Source organism: Bactrocera tryoni, chromosome 2 (assembly GCF_016617805.1).
Source record: "Bactrocera tryoni isolate S06 chromosome 2, CSIRO_BtryS06_freeze2, whole genome shotgun sequence".
NCBI classification, from domain to species: Eukaryota; Metazoa; Arthropoda; class Insecta; order Diptera; family Tephritidae; genus Bactrocera; species Bactrocera tryoni.
This window is the reverse complement of record NC_052500.1, coordinates 81,675,113-81,693,741: the sequence shown is the minus strand read 5'-3', so window position 1 is coordinate 81,693,741 and position 18,629 is coordinate 81,675,113. Positions and strand designations below refer to the sequence as shown.

Sequence of the window (18,629 nt, the reverse complement as noted above, 5' to 3'; positions counted from 1 at the left end):
AAGCTGAATTTTTTTCAAAAAGAGTACCGTAAACAGGTCTCTTTGGACATACTTGATCGTAGGTATACCGATCCCACATTCACGGAGAGCATTATAACTGCCGGTGAGACATGGATTTATGAGTTTGAAATGCAAATAAGTCTGCAATCATCCGAATGGAACCCGTTGTCAGACGATCGGAGATAAAACAAAATTCGCTGAAGTTATCCCAAAAAGTGCTTATAAAAATTTTTTCGAGTACTGGAAAAATCGTTGTCATAAGGGTATTACATATGGTGGGGATTACTTGGAAAGTGACAATATACTAAACTGTGATGATTAATTAAATATTAGGTGTTTTAATATATTTACAATTTCGGGGTACTTTTTGGTCACAATGCAGATCTGAACAGCTTAACAGCCTTATTAGCGCATAAAAAGGATTTTCCTAAACTTCAAAAAGAGAGTTTTTTCATATAAAAAAAATTTATGAAAAGCGATATACCATCTGATCAAAATTGACCCGGAATGACAAAAAGTATATTTTCACAAATTTTATTACAAATCTTCAAAAAATTGGGGAAAAAATTTTAACAATTCGGCTTGTTCGCGATGCAGTCCAGGCCGGGTTACATTTAATTAGGTGGCACTTCTAATTAAAATATAATATATGTACATACATGTGTATATGAAGGCCAACGAAAATCCAAAGTTCTAATTTTTTTTCATTTACTATTAAACTCAGCGCATATCTACCTTCTACATCAAAAATTCAATCTTTTTCACATTTAATACTTTTCTTAACATTTAAAATTTATTTCATATTCCTGCTTTCATATTTATGTAAGCCTCAAATTAAATTGTCATATTCAATTCTTTGCAGAGATAACATCCAACAGCCAAATTTTATTATTCTACCCATGCCCAAAACCGTTATCTTTATCACTTCTCATTGTCCGACCGACCTTATGTCCGTTCTGGACGCCAACCCTTGGCGCCTTTGCCACCACATTATTATTAATTATTTAAGCCGCCAACCCGTCATTAATTATTTCGTGCTGTTCACAACAATTAATTGCCACAACTGTCGCTTTGTTTATTTATAACGAATGCTATACACAAATAAATATTTATTTATGCGGGCTGGGGTCATGGGCAAGTACACGCCACTTGGCGTTGAAATTAATGTTTAAAGTGAAATTTTCAGTTGGAGTGGATGCAAAAAATGTATATTGCTGCTAAGTGCTTAATACTTTTGAGCTTCAAAAATTAGCCCGACAAAATTGGCGCAAAAACCAAGAAGTGACACCATGGCGTATACGCGACATTCCAGTAATTAGCTTTTTTGCATGTTTTGCACATAAAACACGTAGATAAATACATATTTATACACATAGATAAAGACATATGTACTTATACACATATACATACATATATGATTCATAAAATGCTCGACTACATCATTTCAGCGATTCAAATGCAAATTTTCCTCCAGCTGACAGCTGTGCAATTTGTTGCTGAGGCAGCAGACTATGCGCGTATTGTCCGCACTGATTAAGTTCATAATAATTTTAGTAGCGCTTGAAAGTGTCGTTTTGCCGCTGTTATGCGCTGATTCGGATTTTTTTTACTTTGCAGCTTTAGTACTTGTTTATCCATTTCTCTTCCTTTTGTTTACTTTATCAGTTTAGCCGCATGCTTCAAGTGCAATTCACAGTTCGGTGAGCATATTTCTTTTCATTTATCTCGAAAATAATATTTTAGAATCCCGAAAATTCGGGATTTGGAAGAGCTTATTAAAATGTTACAAATAAGCATTCTGCATTTTTTATGCAAGATAGAGGAGGGTAATACTCTCGGAATCCCGTGTCAAACATTTTAGGATCCCGATTAAAAAATTAATTTTAAGCTTTAATATTAATCGTCCTCAACTACATTTCGATTTCGTTGTAAGAAAGTTAATATTTTCGGGATCCCGAAATTAATATTTTCGAATCCCGAAAATTCGGGATTGAGAATAGCTTATTAAAATGTTACAAATAAGTATTCTACATTTTTTATGCAAAGATAGTAATACTCTCGGGATCCCGTGACGAACATTTTAGAATCCCGATTGAAAAGTAACCTTAAGCTTTAATAATAATCGTTCTCAACTACATACGAACGTTTCAATTTCGTTGCAAGAAGTATTACCTTTCGGCATCAAGAAACTAATATTTTAGAATCCCGAAATTTTTTATTGCGAAGAGAGTAAACTTTCGAGATCCCAAAACATATATTTCCATGTGAGAAAGGCAATCGATTCCCAAGATTAATATTACAGAGTACCGATATTTCGGGATTAATAAAAACAAAGGAATACACTCAGGATCGGGAGATTAATATTACAGAATCCCGAAATTTCGAGCTATGCCCGAAGGTCCTATAAGTAAATTCTACTGCAGCCAGTAGTCGACCCGCCAATTTTGCTGAGCAGCTTTCAGGGAATAGGTCTATAGGTGGTAGGTTTAGTACCAGTTCAAGAGCTGTCGTTGGATTTGGTCTTAAAGCTCTCATTATGCACAGTGCAGCGAGCCTCTGAACCCTTTCCTTTGGCTTCCATTAGGTTGATTTCCATACGCCTGTCCATCATACTACTACCGTAGAGCAGAATTGGCCAAACAGTAGTTATGTAGCACCAGTGCATGAGCGAGGTAGAGAGCCACCAGGGTGTGCTGGCTTTCCTCACTCTTTCTTCCACATTGTGCCCCCACAGCAGTTTTCTTTTCAGACTACCCCAAGGTACTTGGTCCGGTCCTTGAGAGAAAGTTGTGTACCATTTATAGAAGGGAACCTCCATAGAGGAATTTTGTGCTTTCTTGTGAACAAAAGCCGTTCCGTTTTCTCCGAGTACAACCCCAGACCCGCTTGTGATGCCCCCCTTGGAGAGTTCCTCTACAGACTTCCTTATATAAATATAATTTTAAAATAACCGTATATCGGGAAAACTTAACCTCATTTAAATGCTCTTTTTATAACGATATATCCTGCTATATCCATATTTATTTTATAATTTGTAAGTATTACTATCTTTCTCTAGCATACGAAAACGTCTACCAGCCAAACATTTCCATCAACTTATACATTTTCCTTCTACAAATACAATTTTACGCTTTCTATTATTTCAATTTTTTTTAATTAATTTTATTTTTCCTCCCTTTCAACTTTTATGAATGGATACCTTTGTGCACAAACAAACACAATCACAATACGATCATTATTTTAATAACGACAACATCAACAACACCAAAAACTAAATCGATTTGCCTTATCCTGCTGCCGTTGATGACAACTTGGCTGACAATACAATAACGACGTCACAAATGAAATAATTTGATTAAACTTCAAAATGAACGTAACAAACACACGCACGCGTTTCTCCCCCACCCACACACACACACGGCATGGCATACTTGAACCATATACAGGCAAACTTGCAGCAACACAATGGCGCACACGCTTCGGCCGCCCCTCGCAGGTGCCGCGACTGGGCGAAGTTGATCCCACAGGCCGTTATTGCGCCTTTCCTGAGGATTGGCTTAAACAAAGAGCGGGTAAAAATCACAAAGAAAACTAACCATAACACATAAGCCGCGCACTAACACACGTTTCGTTTGAATTTTTGCAAAAATTTTAGTTAAATTTGAAATGTTTTCTTAAAATTTTTGAAAAAATCTTTCAAAGTTTTATATCACTCTTTTTTATTTTAATTAATAATTCTTGCATTTTACTTCACTGTATTTCACTAATTTAGCGGCCAAGGCTCCACCTCCCACAATGGCAGATTTGCGGCGAAGTGAGTATTTGTTGTTCTTTTATTTTGAAAATTCACTCATATTTTCATATCTTTACAGTTTGCATAGTGAACGCGGTGCCATTCATCGCTTTTGGCTTTCTGGACAATTTCGTCATGATAGTTGCGGTAAATGTTTTACTTGATCATTTTCTTTACCAAATGTCAAACAAAAATAATAATAGTTTTCTGCATGGAAATAATATATGTATGTATTTTTTGAGCATAAATGTTTTAGTGGCAGAAAATATTCTCAAATGATCTCACTCACGCAATATTTTTCCTCCACTTCATAATTATTCCACTGAATTCTCTCATATGCAGGGCGACTCAATCGAAAGCATATTTGGCGCCTTCATGTGCATCTCAACGATGGCCGCCGCTGGTCTCGGCAACACGGTGAGCGACATACTCGGCATCGGTTCGGCGTACTATGTGGAACGTGGTTGCGAAATGATGGGCTTCCGCCTACCCGACTTGACGCCAGTTCAAATGGAAATGAAATCCAGTCGGCACTCAGCCAATTTGGTAAGAAAAATCGTTAAAGTGTCACAAAGTGCTTCAAAATTTTTACTTTTCATATTTTTCTTTTTTTTAGGGTCGCATTGTTGGCATAACAATTGGTTGTCTCTTAGGTATGGTTCCTCTGCTCTTTATGAAGAAGAAAGATCCAAGTGAAGTTGCGGCTGCAAAACCCGAAAACTGTTAAGGCTCCAAATTCTTCGCTTACATTTTTTTTAATTTCCGTTCCAAAATTATATTAAGTTTAAATATACATACGTATGTATATATATGTAGATATGTGCTTTATTATTTTCGCATAAAATCGATATAAGATGATTTTTTTTAAATAATTTTAAAGGTTAGAATTGATTTTAGCAATTGGTGTGACTCAGGCTCAGATGCAATAAATGGAAGAAGACTACACATATGTCACAAGTACATACATATTGTACATATATATTTAATTATGTCAACGAAAAATAGTTCAATAACATTAAAATACTGATTTTAATTTTAATTATACATTTTATTTTTAAATTTGTATACGTAAATGTATATGGTATATGTATGTATTTAGGTGTATGAATTTTTTTACGATTATTATGTGCGAGTGACTTTTTGTCTAATATCCTTTTTTTAACAATTTTGTTTTCAAATTTTAAGCGAAAATATATGTGTTATTTTTAAGAAGTATTCTATATTCGCCTTTTTTTATTTTTCTTTGATTAGTAGGTAAGCTCGTACTTTATTAAAATACATTTATTTGGTTTTTTGACAGTTGCTTTTGTTTTTTTTTATTGTATTTTATTACCATATTCTATCCTTCCTTGGTTAACCCCACTTTTTCGCTTTTAAATTAAAGCAAAACGAACTTTACTGCTTCTCTCTGATATAAAGAACAAAATCTTCTCACAAAAACCTTTAAAAGTTCGTAGCCATACTAAAACGTCAGGTATCATGGAATGATACTTCAAGAGTTATATCACTTTTGATTTAGAATAGATCGATCTGGCTGCACTTCGAGTATCATGGCATGATATTTAAAGAGGTATATCACTTCTGTTTTTGAATATATCAATCTGGCTATACTTGTCTATATGTCTAAGCATATGAAATTCACACTAACGACGTGACTCAAAAATCACAAATTCTCCGGCACATTTCAATCTTCTCATTTAATAACTCATTTGCCAATTAACTATTCAATCAACTAACTATATGCCTTACACTAATCACACGTGTACCTTCAACTTATGTATCGCTTTTTTAGAAAAATAAATTTAACACTAATTAAAATGTGTATTATCTACCGAAAGTATTAACTAAATTGTTGTATACAGCCAGAAAAAAAGGGCTTAAGCCTGGCTAAAAAAATATATGTATACTTATAAGTAAAAAAATAAAATAGTATATACTATCCTAGAGCAAGATATGCTAAATATAGAGAAATATTTAGAAACCATTAAAAAATTCACTCAAAAGTATTAGTTTTAAGCACTTGGAAAGTTCTAGTTTATTAAACTTAAAAATCTATTTATTTTCTGTCTTCCAAACATATAATATATTATTAGTTATAGTGCACAGTAAGCAATTTAAATTTTATAGGTTAAGACTAGTTTCAACTTGCAGACTCTTAGAATTGTGCTAAAAATTGCTTTGTTGTAGTTGGAATGCGTTAAAAATTCGGCTGTTGTCTAAGAAATCTTCTTCATAGAAAAATAATATTCTAGTAATTCTTGTCTTTGACACTTTTTAAGGTTATAATAGAATTCTAAATAAAATAAAAGTCAAAAAGATTTGAAAACTGCCAACTGTATAGCTTAAAGTGGAAACAATTCTCAAACAAACATGAAAATGTATACCTAAAACCTGCCCTTTATTAATTAATAGGGAACTCAAGTCAGCCCGTCCTAATTAATATTTCAGTACAGCTTCAAATGTAAATTTCACACTCAATACTTGCATATACTATATGTGTGTATTTATTTAATAATACGAAAATATATACAAATAAAATTTAGAATTGCTCAAATGCAGTATTATCCAAACATGGGAAAGCAAGTACCATGAAATTAAAAGACACCAATCATTGAGGTTAGAAATCTGAAGTAAGCAATAGCCGAATATAAAATTACATAACAGTAAGTGCGTATGTTACTTTAGTAGGAATATTAAATTGAGCTTTATAAATGGCAAAAAAACCATAATAACTTTAATAAACTGTTAGTTTATGTGTATACAAGTAGTGAACAGCAAAAATTCAAAACCCAAAAAACATGATAGAAAACAGGCTTAAATTTAGTAGTGAAAAAAGTAGTTAAAATAATTCAAAAATAAAATGTGTGCATACAAAAAAAGAATTAAGAAATATTTCATTTCATTTTACTCGTAGGAATGTCAGGCATACCCCTTAACTATAAGCAAGTACAATTTGACAGACATACCCCTTAAATCTACATAAACAAATCAAATTACAAAATTAACACTCACTTTCGATTGTTTTCGCAGCGAAAATTATAATTATATTTATAATTTACATGCATACTCTTAAAACCACATGTTTATGCTAACATAATAACTGCTGAATAAAAATGTAAAAAATTTACAAAAACTTACATAATAATTAGAATTTTATAGCAGTAGCTGTCTGCTTAATTATTATTATTTTTATTTTTATTTAGGAAGGTATGTAGCTTACTACAAAAACTATAATCAGAACACGAGATGGAATAGGTAACAGTTACTTTGCTGTGCTCACTATCAGCTGTATAGTTTGTGAAAATCCTGACGCAGTTTAGAATAGATGTTTTTCAACTGCTGCAGCTCCATCGAATATGCAGCTGCGCCGCTATCATTGCTTGTCATGCTCTCATCATGCGCGGACGCTTGCAGAAGCGCATTTGTGCATTGCGTTAATTCACATTGAAGTTGCTGAAAGTCGAAATATGTATGTATAAATAATTTCAGAGAGGTATTTAGAATAAATGTTTACCATAAGACTTTGTCGTCTTTCGCTGGCATCAACTTCATCACGATTCGCTAGCAATTCTGGCATGTTATTTAACAAATGAAGCTTGAGATAACATAATGCTACTGGATCCATACTTTCCAAAATTATATACTTCTCTGCGGGCATATGTGTAATTTTGATGGCTGTTGACATAAAGTAACATTCAATGCTTTGTGCTACCACATTAGGCACATTGACGCACTTGGCAATACTGTTGAAAGGACAAGTGGAAGGCAGGTGCAAGGTATGTTTCAATATATGCTCTCCTTGCTGTGCTTCATCCACTTTTGCTTTTTTGTCTTTTTTCCGCATTTGATTAAGGAAATTCGCTATTAACTTTTGAATATCATAGTTGTTGCAAATAGTCACACAACGTTTATAGCTAGTAAAGAGTTCAGCATAAGTAGCACCATTTATTTCCAAATCAATGGGCAACGACACCGCCACAAAATCGGCCTCCAAGCACACAAGCGTGTACAATTTGATCTCAAACTCTGCTAGCAGCGTCTTTTCAGTCCGCTTTAAGGGTATTACAATGCATAATTGCTGCTCTAGTAGCGTATTGGGTATGTGTAGCATATAGCTCTCACTGCAGTCAACATTTATAAATAAATGCCAAAGGCTGTCACCGCCGTGCAATACATCGTCCTTGTTGATTTGCATATATATAAGTGCCACATAACTGTCATGATGTAGTTGGTAATAATTATTTGCATACATTATAATCACATCTGGCTGGAATGCCGTTGGCAATTGCACACTGTAAACCAGACGCGCTTTCGCGATGTACCGATATAGGTGACGATTTGAGGCAACGGCAAGCAATTGTTGCTTTACACATTCTTGTTCAACAGCTGCATGCATTTGTTTCGGTAACTGTGTCAATTCGTCTACTAGTTCCCCGCGTGCGAGTAGACGCGACAATCGAGCTGGTGTCAACTCGTACAACTTTTGAAAATTCTCATATTCCGTATTTATCGCTTCCGAAAAGCTTCCACTTACATTGGACGCTTTGGCGTTGACTGTTGGTTCAAAAGTAATTTTATAAAATATATTATTGCAACTTAAACAAATCAACTGTCGCTGAGTCTCTACCCAAGTACATGCTACCATGCCAGGTATGACTTTGTAGGTCTCTTGCACACGACAACAGTCCGTTTCGGCATTATAGCTGAAATGCAGTTGTGCCACCTGTTCTTCGTCTGTAAAGTAGAAGCAGCGTGTGCTGGCTGCATACACTTGGTGACTATATTGTGAACCAGTGTGATGTTGCATGCGTCGCAAGCCACAAATTATCCGTGAATAATACCAGATATCAATGGTACCACATTGCAGAAAAATAAGACAGCGTTGCTCAACACAGTCTATTTGCACAGAATCAACATTGGTAGCGTAAGTACAGAGCAACTGTATGTTATATTCGCAACTAGTATTTTTATCATTATCATCGTCATTATGCTCGGCTGGGGCTAAAACAAAATAAAACATTATCGATCAAATATTAATCGCTTTCCAATGCGTCATAACAAGTACCTACAATCAATGCAAATACGTTACTGGATACCGTAAATATGTGTAGCCATTGTCCGACTTCTAAATCTACTTCCTCCATAAGTACACACTTTAGAAAATTTAAATTATCTTCCGTAACTTGTTGAGATACTAGTGTGTAACGTTCATCCTCCCATGAACAGTTGAATATATTTCTGTCATCAAATGTAATATCACAACGCTGCAATAATGCGGGTGCATTACGTCCTATGTCTGGCACATCTCGATACATCTCTAACACAAGCGCCTTCTCTGTTGCTAGATAACGTATGCAACTAAATCCCGTTGGTGGCGCCAAAGCCATGCAACGCACTCCACCGCCAGTGTCATTGAGCCAGTCAACTGCATGCATAGATTTCACTGAACTGAAATAGTATACATGTCCACTTCGCATAAGCAGCAAGGCATTCAATTCGAGTATGAACATGTCGTTTACTATTTCTCCTGAAGGCATTGGCAAACGCACTTTTGTCAAACTAATTTTCTTCGTTCGCTTTGAGCGTTTGAATACAAAATTTAGCAGATATTCTTCATTCCACGTTACAAATACTGTTTTCCCAGCATCGGTGCCGTGATTTGTAAAACCAAGTGGCTGGAAGAGCGTGTCATCATCTATAGACCAAAGTAGTTTCTCGAATTCTTTATCTTCCTTTTCATCAGAAACATATTCACTCTGTTCATCTATGTCCATCGCTTCCACGGGATCCAAGGTAGTTACCGACATTGATGTGCTCCCACATGTTGGCACTTTAAAATCACTCATAACTTAAAGAACTTTGGAATACCTTCAGACGTAATTTGAAATCGTACATTTGTTTACTAATTTTCGCGGTAGGTCGAGAAATGTCAAAATTCCCTATGTCTGAATTAACAACAACAATTTTAGTTCGACCACATTCTGAATAAATTTCTTTTTGGAATAGATTAGAATACAGTGGACTAGATCGATTTACAAATTTACATAAAATTACTTATGTGTACTAAAAACAAATTAAAGCATTGTTTTGGTCTTATAAATTCATATTAAATACACATATTTAAATAAAAACAATTTTTTAAAATTCGCATTGCACTTTGTGCAACCCTGGCAGAACCAACGAATTTTACAAACATTTCCGAACCATTCCGCTGAATCAAGGCATGTGAAACGAAATAAGTCATTCACAATCGTGTAGAATTTACCACACGGTGTTGTGAAAGTTTTTTGTTTTGATTTGTAAAGCATTATCTGTAAAATAATTCAACTTTAACTTCAATTTTTGCATTAAATTTTTTGTTTGTTAATTGGTACGCACAAATTTGTAGTGTAATTTTGTATCAAACAAAATACGAGAACTATCATTATTAAACGACGTAGTAAAAATGGCTTTTGGGCGTAGCGCCAGAAAGCGCAAAGACAATGGTGGCTCACACTCCACTACCACAAAGGCGAGTCAGGTAAAAAATGCAAATTAGTGACATGTGTAAGTAAGATTATAAAGGTTCGAATTTGCAGGTGATGCCTCATGGCGAATACATCGATCGTATACGGAAATCACTTTACTTCGGTGATGATACACTCGACGAGGAAATGGAAATGTCCCGTCCACTCGCCGAATATGCTTCCGAATTATTTTCCGCACCTCATAAGGGTCACTCTCTAAAACGTTTGACTAAAGTTGCTGCTGGTAGTGTACATGCTTCTCCCTGTTCACTCATAATGGCTTTAATATATTTGGATCGTTTGAATGTGGCTGATCCTATGTACGTACTGCGCATAACACCACAAGAGCTTTTTATTGTATCAATGGTAAGAACATATATTCAAAAGCAATGGGTTGAGAAGTTTTTGTTTTTAAATTAATGGTGTGAGTCATTACGCAAGACATGTTGACAACCTGTTGAGTAGCCGCAATGTCTACTTTGTTATTGCAACAAGATTCCCCAACTTTCAGATTATTTTGTCTCTTTTCATTTGTTCCTTTAAAAATTTATATACATGTATATGTATAAATTTATAAGCTGAAGGTCATTTTGAAAAAAATCCTAACCACATTCAAAGCCTCAGTCAAACACTCAAATTTTATAATTTATAAACTGATGTTAGTTGATTTCTTTAACGATAAACCGCTTGACAACATATTCTTATCAAATTTATAAATTGAATGCGCTTATAAAAATATTTGTTTTTGTGTTTATGTCATTAAAATTGATAGGCTGAAAAACAAAACTGATAAACTAATTGGAATATGCATATTTATGATTATTTTTAGAGCGGTGTTATCTGTTTTGCATTTTTTAATTATTTTCTTATTTATGGTTGTCGCTTTTGTTTAGTTTACCATAAAAATATTCTTGGTTAGATTTATTTATGGGATACATGTCACGTATTATTGTAGTTGTAATCTAGATATCTTTATAACCTATGAAGTATCATTATATATTTACTTATAACCTACAGATGATTTCGACAAAATTCTATGCTGGTCATGATGAGGAAATCTATTTGAGTGATTGGGCTGAAGATGGGCATATGACTGAGAAAAGACTGAAGAAATTAGAGTTGGAATTTTTGTGTGCTATAGTAAGTATAAATAACTGTTATATGTAAGGTATATATTCTTAAAAAAATTTTCATTGCCACAAATAGGAATGGAATATTTACATATCGAATGAGGAGTTCTTCAATAAATTGAGTAGCATTGAGAAGCATCTCGCACGGCGTGAAGGATTGCGGCGTGGTTGGCTGACATACACTGAATTAAGACAAATGTTACCATCGTTTACATTGGCGAAATTCATACTAAATAATATTGCTGTAATGGCTATTAGTTATGCGGCAAGTGTTATAACTATAGCTGGTGCCTTCTTTGTGGCTAGCCAAATTCCTGGAACTTCACTATATCGTAAGGCTGTGTCTACAGTAGTGAGTGATGATATTATAGTACAACAACCACCACCACCCATTGTTGATTATGCTACTACACAATTAAATGCTCAACAACGTCAAAGGCGCACTAATAAAACAGAAATGACAACAACGTCAACAGATCTACAAGCCACAGCTCTAGATAGTGAAAACGTATTCAATGCTTCATGCTCAGCTTTAAATGTGGAAGAAGAACTTTTGAAGTTGGAGTGCCAGTATAGGTTGGAAGCACAACGTGAGGCTGTACGTCAACGTCAACATGAAATTGAGAGTGCCACACGCCTGACATTGCCCGATGCAACGCAACACATCGTGAGTGGAAACAAGAAATCGAAGAATGCTTGGTATACGATACATTTTGGTAATTGGTTCGCTTTTAAAGAAGAATATCCGGAGGATAGTGTTAGTGCTTGGTTACGATTACTAGAGGAATTGGATGAAAGAGACTACACGCCCGAAAAAATAGAAAAGAAACTATATGAAAGTCGCTATCCCGTTTTGAGAGACTGGAACGCCGGAAACTATACATCTGTATTCTGGCATATTATCAGTGGAGCCACTCAAATAACTTACATGCGCTTTCCATTAGCTTGGTTTAAATTTGCTTAGCTTATGCAGATAGTCCTTGCAAATATGGAACTAAATATATTAAAGGACACATCAGCAAGGGATATATTATATGTACATATACTATATTTTTGCGTTTGTTTTAAATGAATTCAACTTTCTGTTAGATAGACAAGCGAAATTTTTATATATACAATGTAATTGCAATCGATTATTGAATTAATTTGAGTTCAAATTATCATTTTATTAACATTATATTATTATTATATCATTATATTAACTACAATAATGCACTTAATTTTACTTAGTTAAAAAAAATATACATGAATATTTATAAAGACGATTGTTTGACATGTTGCACATTCAAATATATTGTCATCACTAATAATTTTAACAATACATGAAATATTCCTTATTTGCGCCTTTTATTACTATTACCACCTAATTATTTTAACCAAGCAAGAAAGAGCTTAGCCTTAGACATTGAAAGCCTATGGATCTAAACCGAAATAAAAACTTATGCATAAAAAATCGAAAATGCAAAAAAATATATATATTAATTAGGATTTACTAATTGAAGTAATTTATACTAACTGATCAACAACGTGTAAAGAAGTAAAATTTCACATTTTACTGCATACAAGATTGCACAAACTATAATACTTACATATATATATCTCTATAGTATAAAATCATGGTTGAAGCTAAATAATTTTAATATTGATGTTATTACAAGTCATGCATATATTTTAATAAAACAGCAGAAACACGAGATTTCGTTTTTTTCATTATTGCGTAAGTAGAACACTTATACAGATATTCAGTTACAGAATATTCATTTCAAACATACTTATTTGAAAAAAGGGTACATTGAAACAGATGCAATGTTCGACTTGCTCATTTACATTGTTCCAGAAGGTTACACAAGATTTTGATTTATAAATTTAATCCATGAAATATACCTATATTCATACATTATAAAAAGTACCTCCTAAACTTTTTTAAATTTTTAAATATTTTTAATAAATAATTTCAAATATATGCGTGCTTACCTCGCAATTGTGTGCGTTTTCAGTAATAGCTGAAGCAGCAGCCATTTTGAATTTCACAGAAAAAATGCTAGCTATTTAAAATAACACTTTTTAAACGCGTTTAGGAAATTTTTCACACTTTATTTCACTTTTACTGAATATAAAACACACACAAAAGCCTTTTCACTGACTATAACACACTTTTCACTTATGAAAAAGAAATGCGATCATAACACAATAATATTTTTATATGATTTCTGCCTTTAATTTAAAATATATCTTGATTTAAATCCGCGCAAATTAGAAAAGCTTCACAACTCTTCAGCCAAAGTACCGTAACTAAAGAAAAGAATAAGTGCTTATTTTCAGCATACGCTTCCTTCCGCCTGGAAATAAACCTGCCATATCTCCGTTTTCGAAATTTAAGTTTAAATTTTTTTGAATTATATTGTTATATTTTCTATACATAAATAATCTCCAATAGCTCAAATATAGACATATATAGTTAATTACTTAAATATATAAAATTTTAACAGATAAATTGTAATGCTGATTTCAATACAGTGGTAACTCAACTTATGTTCACGTGTTGCCGCTGGTTTTTTGACATTCCGGTCAGCAAGTGTTTAAGCCCGGTTTATGTTTTTCTGTGTGGTTCCATAATATATTAAACAATAAAATAATACCATGACAAAAACTGAAGTCAGCGAAATGCCCAAAATTCAATTGGGTGACTATATAGTGATTCAGCGACAAAAGTATACTAAATTGCAGAAATTCGGCAATTTGGATACAACATCCATGTTGGGTAAAGAGCAATTGGAATTACGCGGGCTTTTGGATCAACCTTACAGTGCCACTTTCAAAATGTGTCCCAAAGAGACCACACCTTCCAAACAGCGTGGACAACGTAATCTCCGTCTACACACGCTAGAGCTGTGTAATGAATTGGAAATGCGCGACATACGCGATCGTTTGGGTATATCGGCAAGTGGTGCTGATAATCGCGACATAATTGACGATGGTGATTCGCAAGCGTTGCGACCACAGGATATTGAGGAACTGCGCGAACAACATAGTGAGTCGACTAAAATTATTGAGAAAATTGTTGAAAATTCCAAAACATTTCACGCCAAGACCGAGTACTCCCAAGAAAAATATTTACGTAAAAAGGAGAAGAAATATTTTGAATTTGTGCAAATACATCGACCCACACTGCGCTTAATTACGGAGATTTACTATCGACAAGATGCTGACAAAGTGATGGGCATGCGTTTGGACACACTCTCACAACTTATCTCCTACTCAGGCGTGAGTGCATTTGGCAACTACTTGATGTACGAAAGTGGCACAAACGGCTTGTTACCAGCTAGTTTCCTGAATTCAATGGGTGCTGGTACCGAGGCAACATTGGTGCACATGCACCCCGGTAATGTGCCGCAAAAGCAAGCTATGCTCGCCCTAAATTTGCCACATGAGCAATTGCAGCGTTGCATCTCGGTAAATTTGTATTCCGTATTGCGTGAGTACTATCAAGGTGAAAGTCAGGAAGGCCCGGAAGTTGCAGCAGAGCCAAGCACACCATTAGAAGAGATTGAGCCTAGCAGTAAAAAACAGAAATTGAACGATGGTGATGCGGGTTAGTAAATACAATATTCTGCAATTAAGTAATAAAAATAAAAAAAAAACAACTTTTTTTTGGCCTACAGCACCCGCAACTACATCTTCTACTAGTAGTGATAGCAATGGCGAAAACAGTACGTCCCCGGCGATATCATCAGTTAACACACCGGTGCAAACACAAAAATGGCAAGTGGAAAACCGTCGTGCTTGTGAACTAATGCGCGCGAAATTCGATGGGCTCGTAATTGCTGCCAAGGAGCATCCGAGTAACATAGTACAAGCCTTATTACCATTTGTAAAGTCCTCCCGACCGATTGTTGTGTACAGTCAAAGTAAAGAGTTGCTCATGGATTTGCATGTAGAGCTAAAGAGCAGTTCAAATGCCACAAACCTGCATTTGACTTCAAATTGGTTACGCTATTATCAAATATTGCCTAATCGCACGCATCCGGAAGTAAATATGAATGGTAATAGTGGCTACCTATTGACCGGTTATACTATAGGTTAACAGTTTTAGTTTATAATGATAATTATTTAACTACAATTAAATACAATAATATGTATGTATGTGAATTACTGTTGTTCACTCTTGTTTATACATTGCCTTAAACCGGCTTTACTTCCTTCAATTGGAAATAGAATCCACATTCACAACGTTTTGGCGCACCTTTTTCAAGCCACATCCAGTTCACAAAGCGATTGCCCTTACCTAATCAGAAACGATGGTGAGCCAATCAATTGTTTTTTCCAAAATAAATGAGCACAGCTTTAACAACTCACAGGAACAGCCCACAATACGTCCATCGAATGCGGATGGTATCATTGTTGGCTGCTCCTTGGTGCCGGGTCCGCGCTTTAAGACCGTGTCGAGCAACCAAGGATCTTTATTACCAGCCTTCCATTGTTCTAATTCACGTTTCTCTATGCCAGTTGCATGATCCATGGGATCGTTCATTTCTTTGGGCGAAATGATTATTAAATTAAGCGTGTACTTAACATAGATATTTCTCTACGCACCCGCTAAACAAATTTTAGTACTTGAGATGCAGCGTATCGAATCGCAAACGATTTTACGAGCGGCTTTCCGAAGCGCAAGCGAACAGTTGATTGTTATTGATGCCATACTTTTGCAGGTGTAAGCGTATTTATTTCTAATTTCAGCTAAAATCAAAAAACTCAAATTTCCCTTTTTACTCGCCGCTATTTCAATTTGAAATAATAAATTTTTACAATAAATGCGCAGCCTACTTTACACGAAAATAACATGTTTGCGTATCCTATATTTGAAGTAATTTTTCTGCGGTTGTTGTAAAGGCAGAATTCCACCGAGTCCTTGGCCATATAAAAATCCGGGCCCGTTCTGGTTACGTAGACCCGACCGTCGTGCAAACAGCTTTTTTGTGGTTAATTAAGTTCAGTCTAAGTATCATTGAAAGATTGTAGGTTAACTAATCACTTATTAATTAAATTATATGTATTTATTCAGCATTTTCAAAAACAACTCGACTGCAGTGACAATTAAGGAAGACTTCACTCGTAAAGAAAGCACGTTCAACAACTAAGGATAATTAAGAAGAAAAAAAGCAGAAATAAATATAGCGACAGAAATCCTTTCGAAAACTAAAATGCACTGATGTCAATTAATAACAAACAAGGCGTTTCTCTTCCACACTGCAGTATGTGCTCTATTCATCGCATACATTTAACATTAAATATTACAGTGTTCTTATTTCATTTATTAATTATTTATGTAATTCTATGCCAGTGGTGATTTTTAGGCTTTAGCAAAGCAACATCCAACATAGCTTGCAACTCTTTCAAACGTTGATATTCTTGCATTAAGTTCTCGGTTTTATATTTCACTATAATTTTAGAGTTTTGTGGTTGGTTTTGTGAATTTATTTGGTTACTTTTCGCTTAGTAAAATGAAATTAGCAGTTTATTAAATTATTTGATTTAAACAGGAGCCTTTTCAACCAATTTGAACCAATGACCGCATTCACAACGTTTTGGTGTGCCCTTTTGCAGCCACATCCATTGTACATAGGTTTGATCTTCTTCGCCTGGTATGCGGGAGGATGACAACAAACAGTTAACCGAAATAAAATGGAAATAAAGAAATATTTAGAATAGTTTGATACTAGCATTAAGTGTTTACTTGATAATTGTCGTTTTACTTACAGATGCAACCGACAATACGGGCATCGAATGCTGATGGTATCAGGTTGGGAGAATCTTTGGTGCCAGCGCCACGCTTGAACACTTTCATGTCGAAGGGATTATCGTTACCAGCGGCTTTGGCCAGCAGTTCACGCTTTTCAATACCGGTAGCGTGCTCCATAGGGTCGTTCATCACTACAAAGAATAATATAAGTACCAAAGTGTGGTGTTAAAATTTTGTTATGTATTTACTGGTGTAAAATGTATATAAAAACATGTTATATTAAGTAAATACTAAAAATATTTGATAAAATATACATAAATATAATAAAGATTTGAGGGGTGGGGGTTTCTAACAGCCAAACATCGCAGTACTTAAAACTGCATCACATTGGTCTATACACTTTATGTTTTATTTCAATACTTTAGCAAGTTAGACATTCCAACAAGGCAAATAAACATCGCATATTGGCATATGATTGTGTCAAACTAAAAAAAAACTTTCAACTGTAAAAGTTACATAAACAGTTTGCGGTCATTGGGGGACTTTCAATACATTCGACTTGCATTATAATTATCTGACATAATGGGCGTCGGCTACTATAATACTAATGAGTTAAGAAAACATTACTTTAATACTTTTGTACTCAAAGATAAATTTAAAAAAATGGTTCCGAGAAAATCTATTGATAATGTGATTGAACGTTCGGCTGAACGTCAATAAATGGTTACATAAACATAGAGTTCCTAATCGCTAGTGTTGAAAATATTGCTTGTAGTTATTAATTTTTATAAAATTTTATGAAAAAAGTTCATAAACTCCAGTTTTGTGTTCTTTTACATTACGTAACATTCACATCCCGACCCTGCCGCTCATGCTTAGATATACTCGTCACACGAGAAAAATGCGTGCGAACTGTCAAATAGGTGCCATATGAAAAGTTCGCAGTGCCATAACCTTCTGGTAATACAGTTTTAATAGCTTCTTCCTAGATAATCCCGACATATGGAGGCGCTACACCTTTACATCACGGTTTTTTTCATTTTATGTGCCTTTCCGCAAGTTTCACTTACTTTTACAGAAACGCGCTGGAGTGTATTGCAAATTTTGACGTGTCGCCGCACGCAAAGCCATACGCCCACAAACCGAAGCCATTTTTGTGTAATTTAACTACTGAGTTTGATATCAAATCAACAAATATTCGCGATCTGCGATCACACAAATTTTCGATTTTTGACAAAAACTTTGATTTATTTCGTAATTTTCAACACACACAAGCTCGCTGGCTCGCTGTTCGTCGCTGCTTGAAAAGGTGAAAAGTCAAATTGACAGCTCCGCGGTGGTGATGTTGCCATTGCAGAACTACAGCAAATAGTTGAGAATGGGCAGCACTGCAGAGTAGCGAGTGCAGTAATTGTCAAAAATGATTTTGCTTTTAGAAGCTGTTTGTAATATAAAAGATT

General features: G+C 34.7%; 6 protein-coding genes across 7 annotated transcripts in view; 3 read left to right on the top strand and 3 right to left on the bottom strand.

Moving 5' to 3' along the window:
* Positions 1-4,824, top strand: part of LOC120768094 (transmembrane protein 65) — a 43,468-nt gene extending 38,644 nt beyond the window's left edge. Inside the window, exons 2-6 of one of the 2 annotated variants that reach the window (XM_040094633.1) lie at positions 3,447-3,572; positions 3,773-3,814; positions 3,873-3,940; positions 4,136-4,339; positions 4,410-4,824. In XM_040094633.1, the coding sequence (XP_039950567.1) occupies positions 3,447-3,572; positions 3,773-3,814; positions 3,873-3,940; positions 4,136-4,339; positions 4,410-4,520 (551 nt within the window). In that variant the 3' untranslated portion in view covers positions 4,521-4,824. The remainder of the gene's footprint in view (positions 1-3,446; positions 3,573-3,772; positions 3,815-3,872; positions 3,941-4,135; positions 4,340-4,409) is intronic. The other variant, XM_040094634.1, reaches the window with a different exon arrangement.
* A 1,695-nt stretch (positions 4,825-6,519) lies between these two features.
* Positions 6,520-9,687, bottom strand: LOC120768093. The gene is made up of 3 exons (XM_040094632.1): positions 8,859-9,687; positions 7,308-8,794; positions 6,520-7,246 (listed from the first exon to the last, which is right to left on the bottom strand). The coding sequence occupies exons 1-3, from the start codon at positions 9,637-9,639 to the stop codon at positions 7,076-7,078; spliced, it is 2,439 nt and encodes an 812-aa protein (XP_039950566.1). The 5' UTR covers positions 9,640-9,687; the 3' UTR covers positions 6,520-7,075.
* Positions 9,688-10,048: 361 nt separating this feature from the next.
* Positions 10,049-13,123, top strand: LOC120768963 (protein CNPPD1). Its single transcript, XM_040095757.1, has 4 exons — positions 10,049-10,313; positions 10,372-10,665; positions 11,317-11,439; positions 11,506-13,123. The coding sequence occupies exons 1-4, from the start codon at positions 10,239-10,241 to the stop codon at positions 12,391-12,393; spliced, it is 1,380 nt and encodes a 459-aa protein (XP_039951691.1). The 5' UTR covers positions 10,049-10,238; the 3' UTR covers positions 12,394-13,123.
* Positions 13,124-14,006: 883 nt separating this feature from the next.
* On the top strand, positions 14,007-15,585 carry LOC120768410 (tRNA (adenine(58)-N(1))-methyltransferase non-catalytic subunit TRM6). The gene is made up of 2 exons (XM_040095092.1): positions 14,007-15,021; positions 15,092-15,585. Exons 1-2 carry the CDS (start codon positions 14,070-14,072, stop codon positions 15,511-15,513), a joined length of 1,374 nt encoding a protein of 457 aa, XP_039951026.1. The 5' UTR covers positions 14,007-14,069; the 3' UTR covers positions 15,514-15,585.
* On the bottom strand, positions 15,584-16,560 carry LOC120768411 (cytochrome c oxidase subunit 5B, mitochondrial-like). Its single transcript, XM_040095093.1, has 3 exons — positions 16,023-16,560; positions 15,786-15,962; positions 15,584-15,714 (listed from the first exon to the last, which is right to left on the bottom strand). The coding sequence occupies exons 1-3, from the start codon at positions 16,126-16,128 to the stop codon at positions 15,611-15,613; spliced, it is 387 nt and encodes a 128-aa protein (XP_039951027.1). The 5' UTR covers positions 16,129-16,560; the 3' UTR covers positions 15,584-15,610.
* A 103-nt stretch (positions 16,561-16,663) lies between these two features.
* Positions 16,664-18,478, bottom strand: LOC120768412 (cytochrome c oxidase subunit 5B, mitochondrial). Its single transcript, XM_040095094.1, has 3 exons — positions 18,240-18,478; positions 17,187-17,360; positions 16,664-17,068 (listed from the first exon to the last, which is right to left on the bottom strand). The coding sequence occupies exons 1-3, from the start codon at positions 18,319-18,321 to the stop codon at positions 16,962-16,964; spliced, it is 363 nt and encodes a 120-aa protein (XP_039951028.1). The 5' UTR covers positions 18,322-18,478; the 3' UTR covers positions 16,664-16,961.
* Positions 18,479-18,629: the final 151 nt, after the last annotated feature.

What these genes read in the sequence shown, in the direction of transcription:
- LOC120768412 (XM_040095094.1), bottom strand. Translation starts at nt 18,321, where the DNA reads ATGGCTTCGGTTTGTGGGCGTATGGCTTTGCGTGCGGCGACACGTCAA. An exon ending in TCCAGCGCGTTTCTGTAAAA is followed by an intron (nt 17,361 to 18,239) that starts GTAAGTGAAACT and finishes TATTCTTTGTAG; the next exon opens with TGATGAACGACCCTATGGAG. An exon ending in CCGTATTGTCGGTTGCATCT is followed by an intron (nt 17,069 to 17,186) that starts GTAAGTAAAACG and finishes CCCGCATACCAG; the next exon opens with GCGAAGAAGATCAAACCTAT.
- LOC120768963 (XM_040095757.1), top strand. Translation starts at nt 10,239, where the DNA reads ATGGCTTTTGGGCGTAGCGCCAGAAAGCGCAAAGACAATGGTGGCTCA. An exon ending in CTACCACAAAGGCGAGTCAG is followed by an intron (nt 10,314 to 10,371) that starts GTAAAAAATGCA and finishes TCGAATTTGCAG; the next exon opens with GTGATGCCTCATGGCGAATA. An exon ending in AGCTTTTTATTGTATCAATG is followed by an intron (nt 10,666 to 11,316) that starts GTAAGAACATAT and finishes TATAACCTACAG; the next exon opens with ATGATTTCGACAAAATTCTA.
- LOC120768410 (XM_040095092.1), top strand. Translation starts at nt 14,070, where the DNA reads ATGACAAAAACTGAAGTCAGCGAAATGCCCAAAATTCAATTGGGTGAC. An exon ending in ATTGAACGATGGTGATGCGG is followed by an intron (nt 15,022 to 15,091) that starts GTTAGTAAATAC and finishes TTTGGCCTACAG; the next exon opens with CACCCGCAACTACATCTTCT.
- LOC120768093 (XM_040094632.1), bottom strand. Translation starts at nt 9,639, where the DNA reads ATGAGTGATTTTAAAGTGCCAACATGTGGGAGCACATCAATGTCGGTA. An exon ending in CGTATTTGCATTGATTGTAG is followed by an intron (nt 8,795 to 8,858) that starts GTACTTGTTATG and finishes ATTTTGTTTTAG; the next exon opens with CCCCAGCCGAGCATAATGAC. An exon ending in AAAGACGACAAAGTCTTATG is followed by an intron (nt 7,247 to 7,307) that starts GTAAACATTTAT and finishes TTCGACTTTCAG; the next exon opens with CAACTTCAATGTGAATTAAC.
- LOC120768411 (XM_040095093.1), bottom strand. Translation starts at nt 16,128, where the DNA reads ATGGCATCAATAACAATCAACTGTTCGCTTGCGCTTCGGAAAGCCGCT. An exon ending in TACTAAAATTTGTTTAGCGG is followed by an intron (nt 15,963 to 16,022) that starts GTGCGTAGAGAA and finishes TTTCGCCCAAAG; the next exon opens with AAATGAACGATCCCATGGAT. An exon ending in ACGTATTGTGGGCTGTTCCT is followed by an intron (nt 15,715 to 15,785) that starts GTGAGTTGTTAA and finishes GTTTCTGATTAG; the next exon opens with GTAAGGGCAATCGCTTTGTG.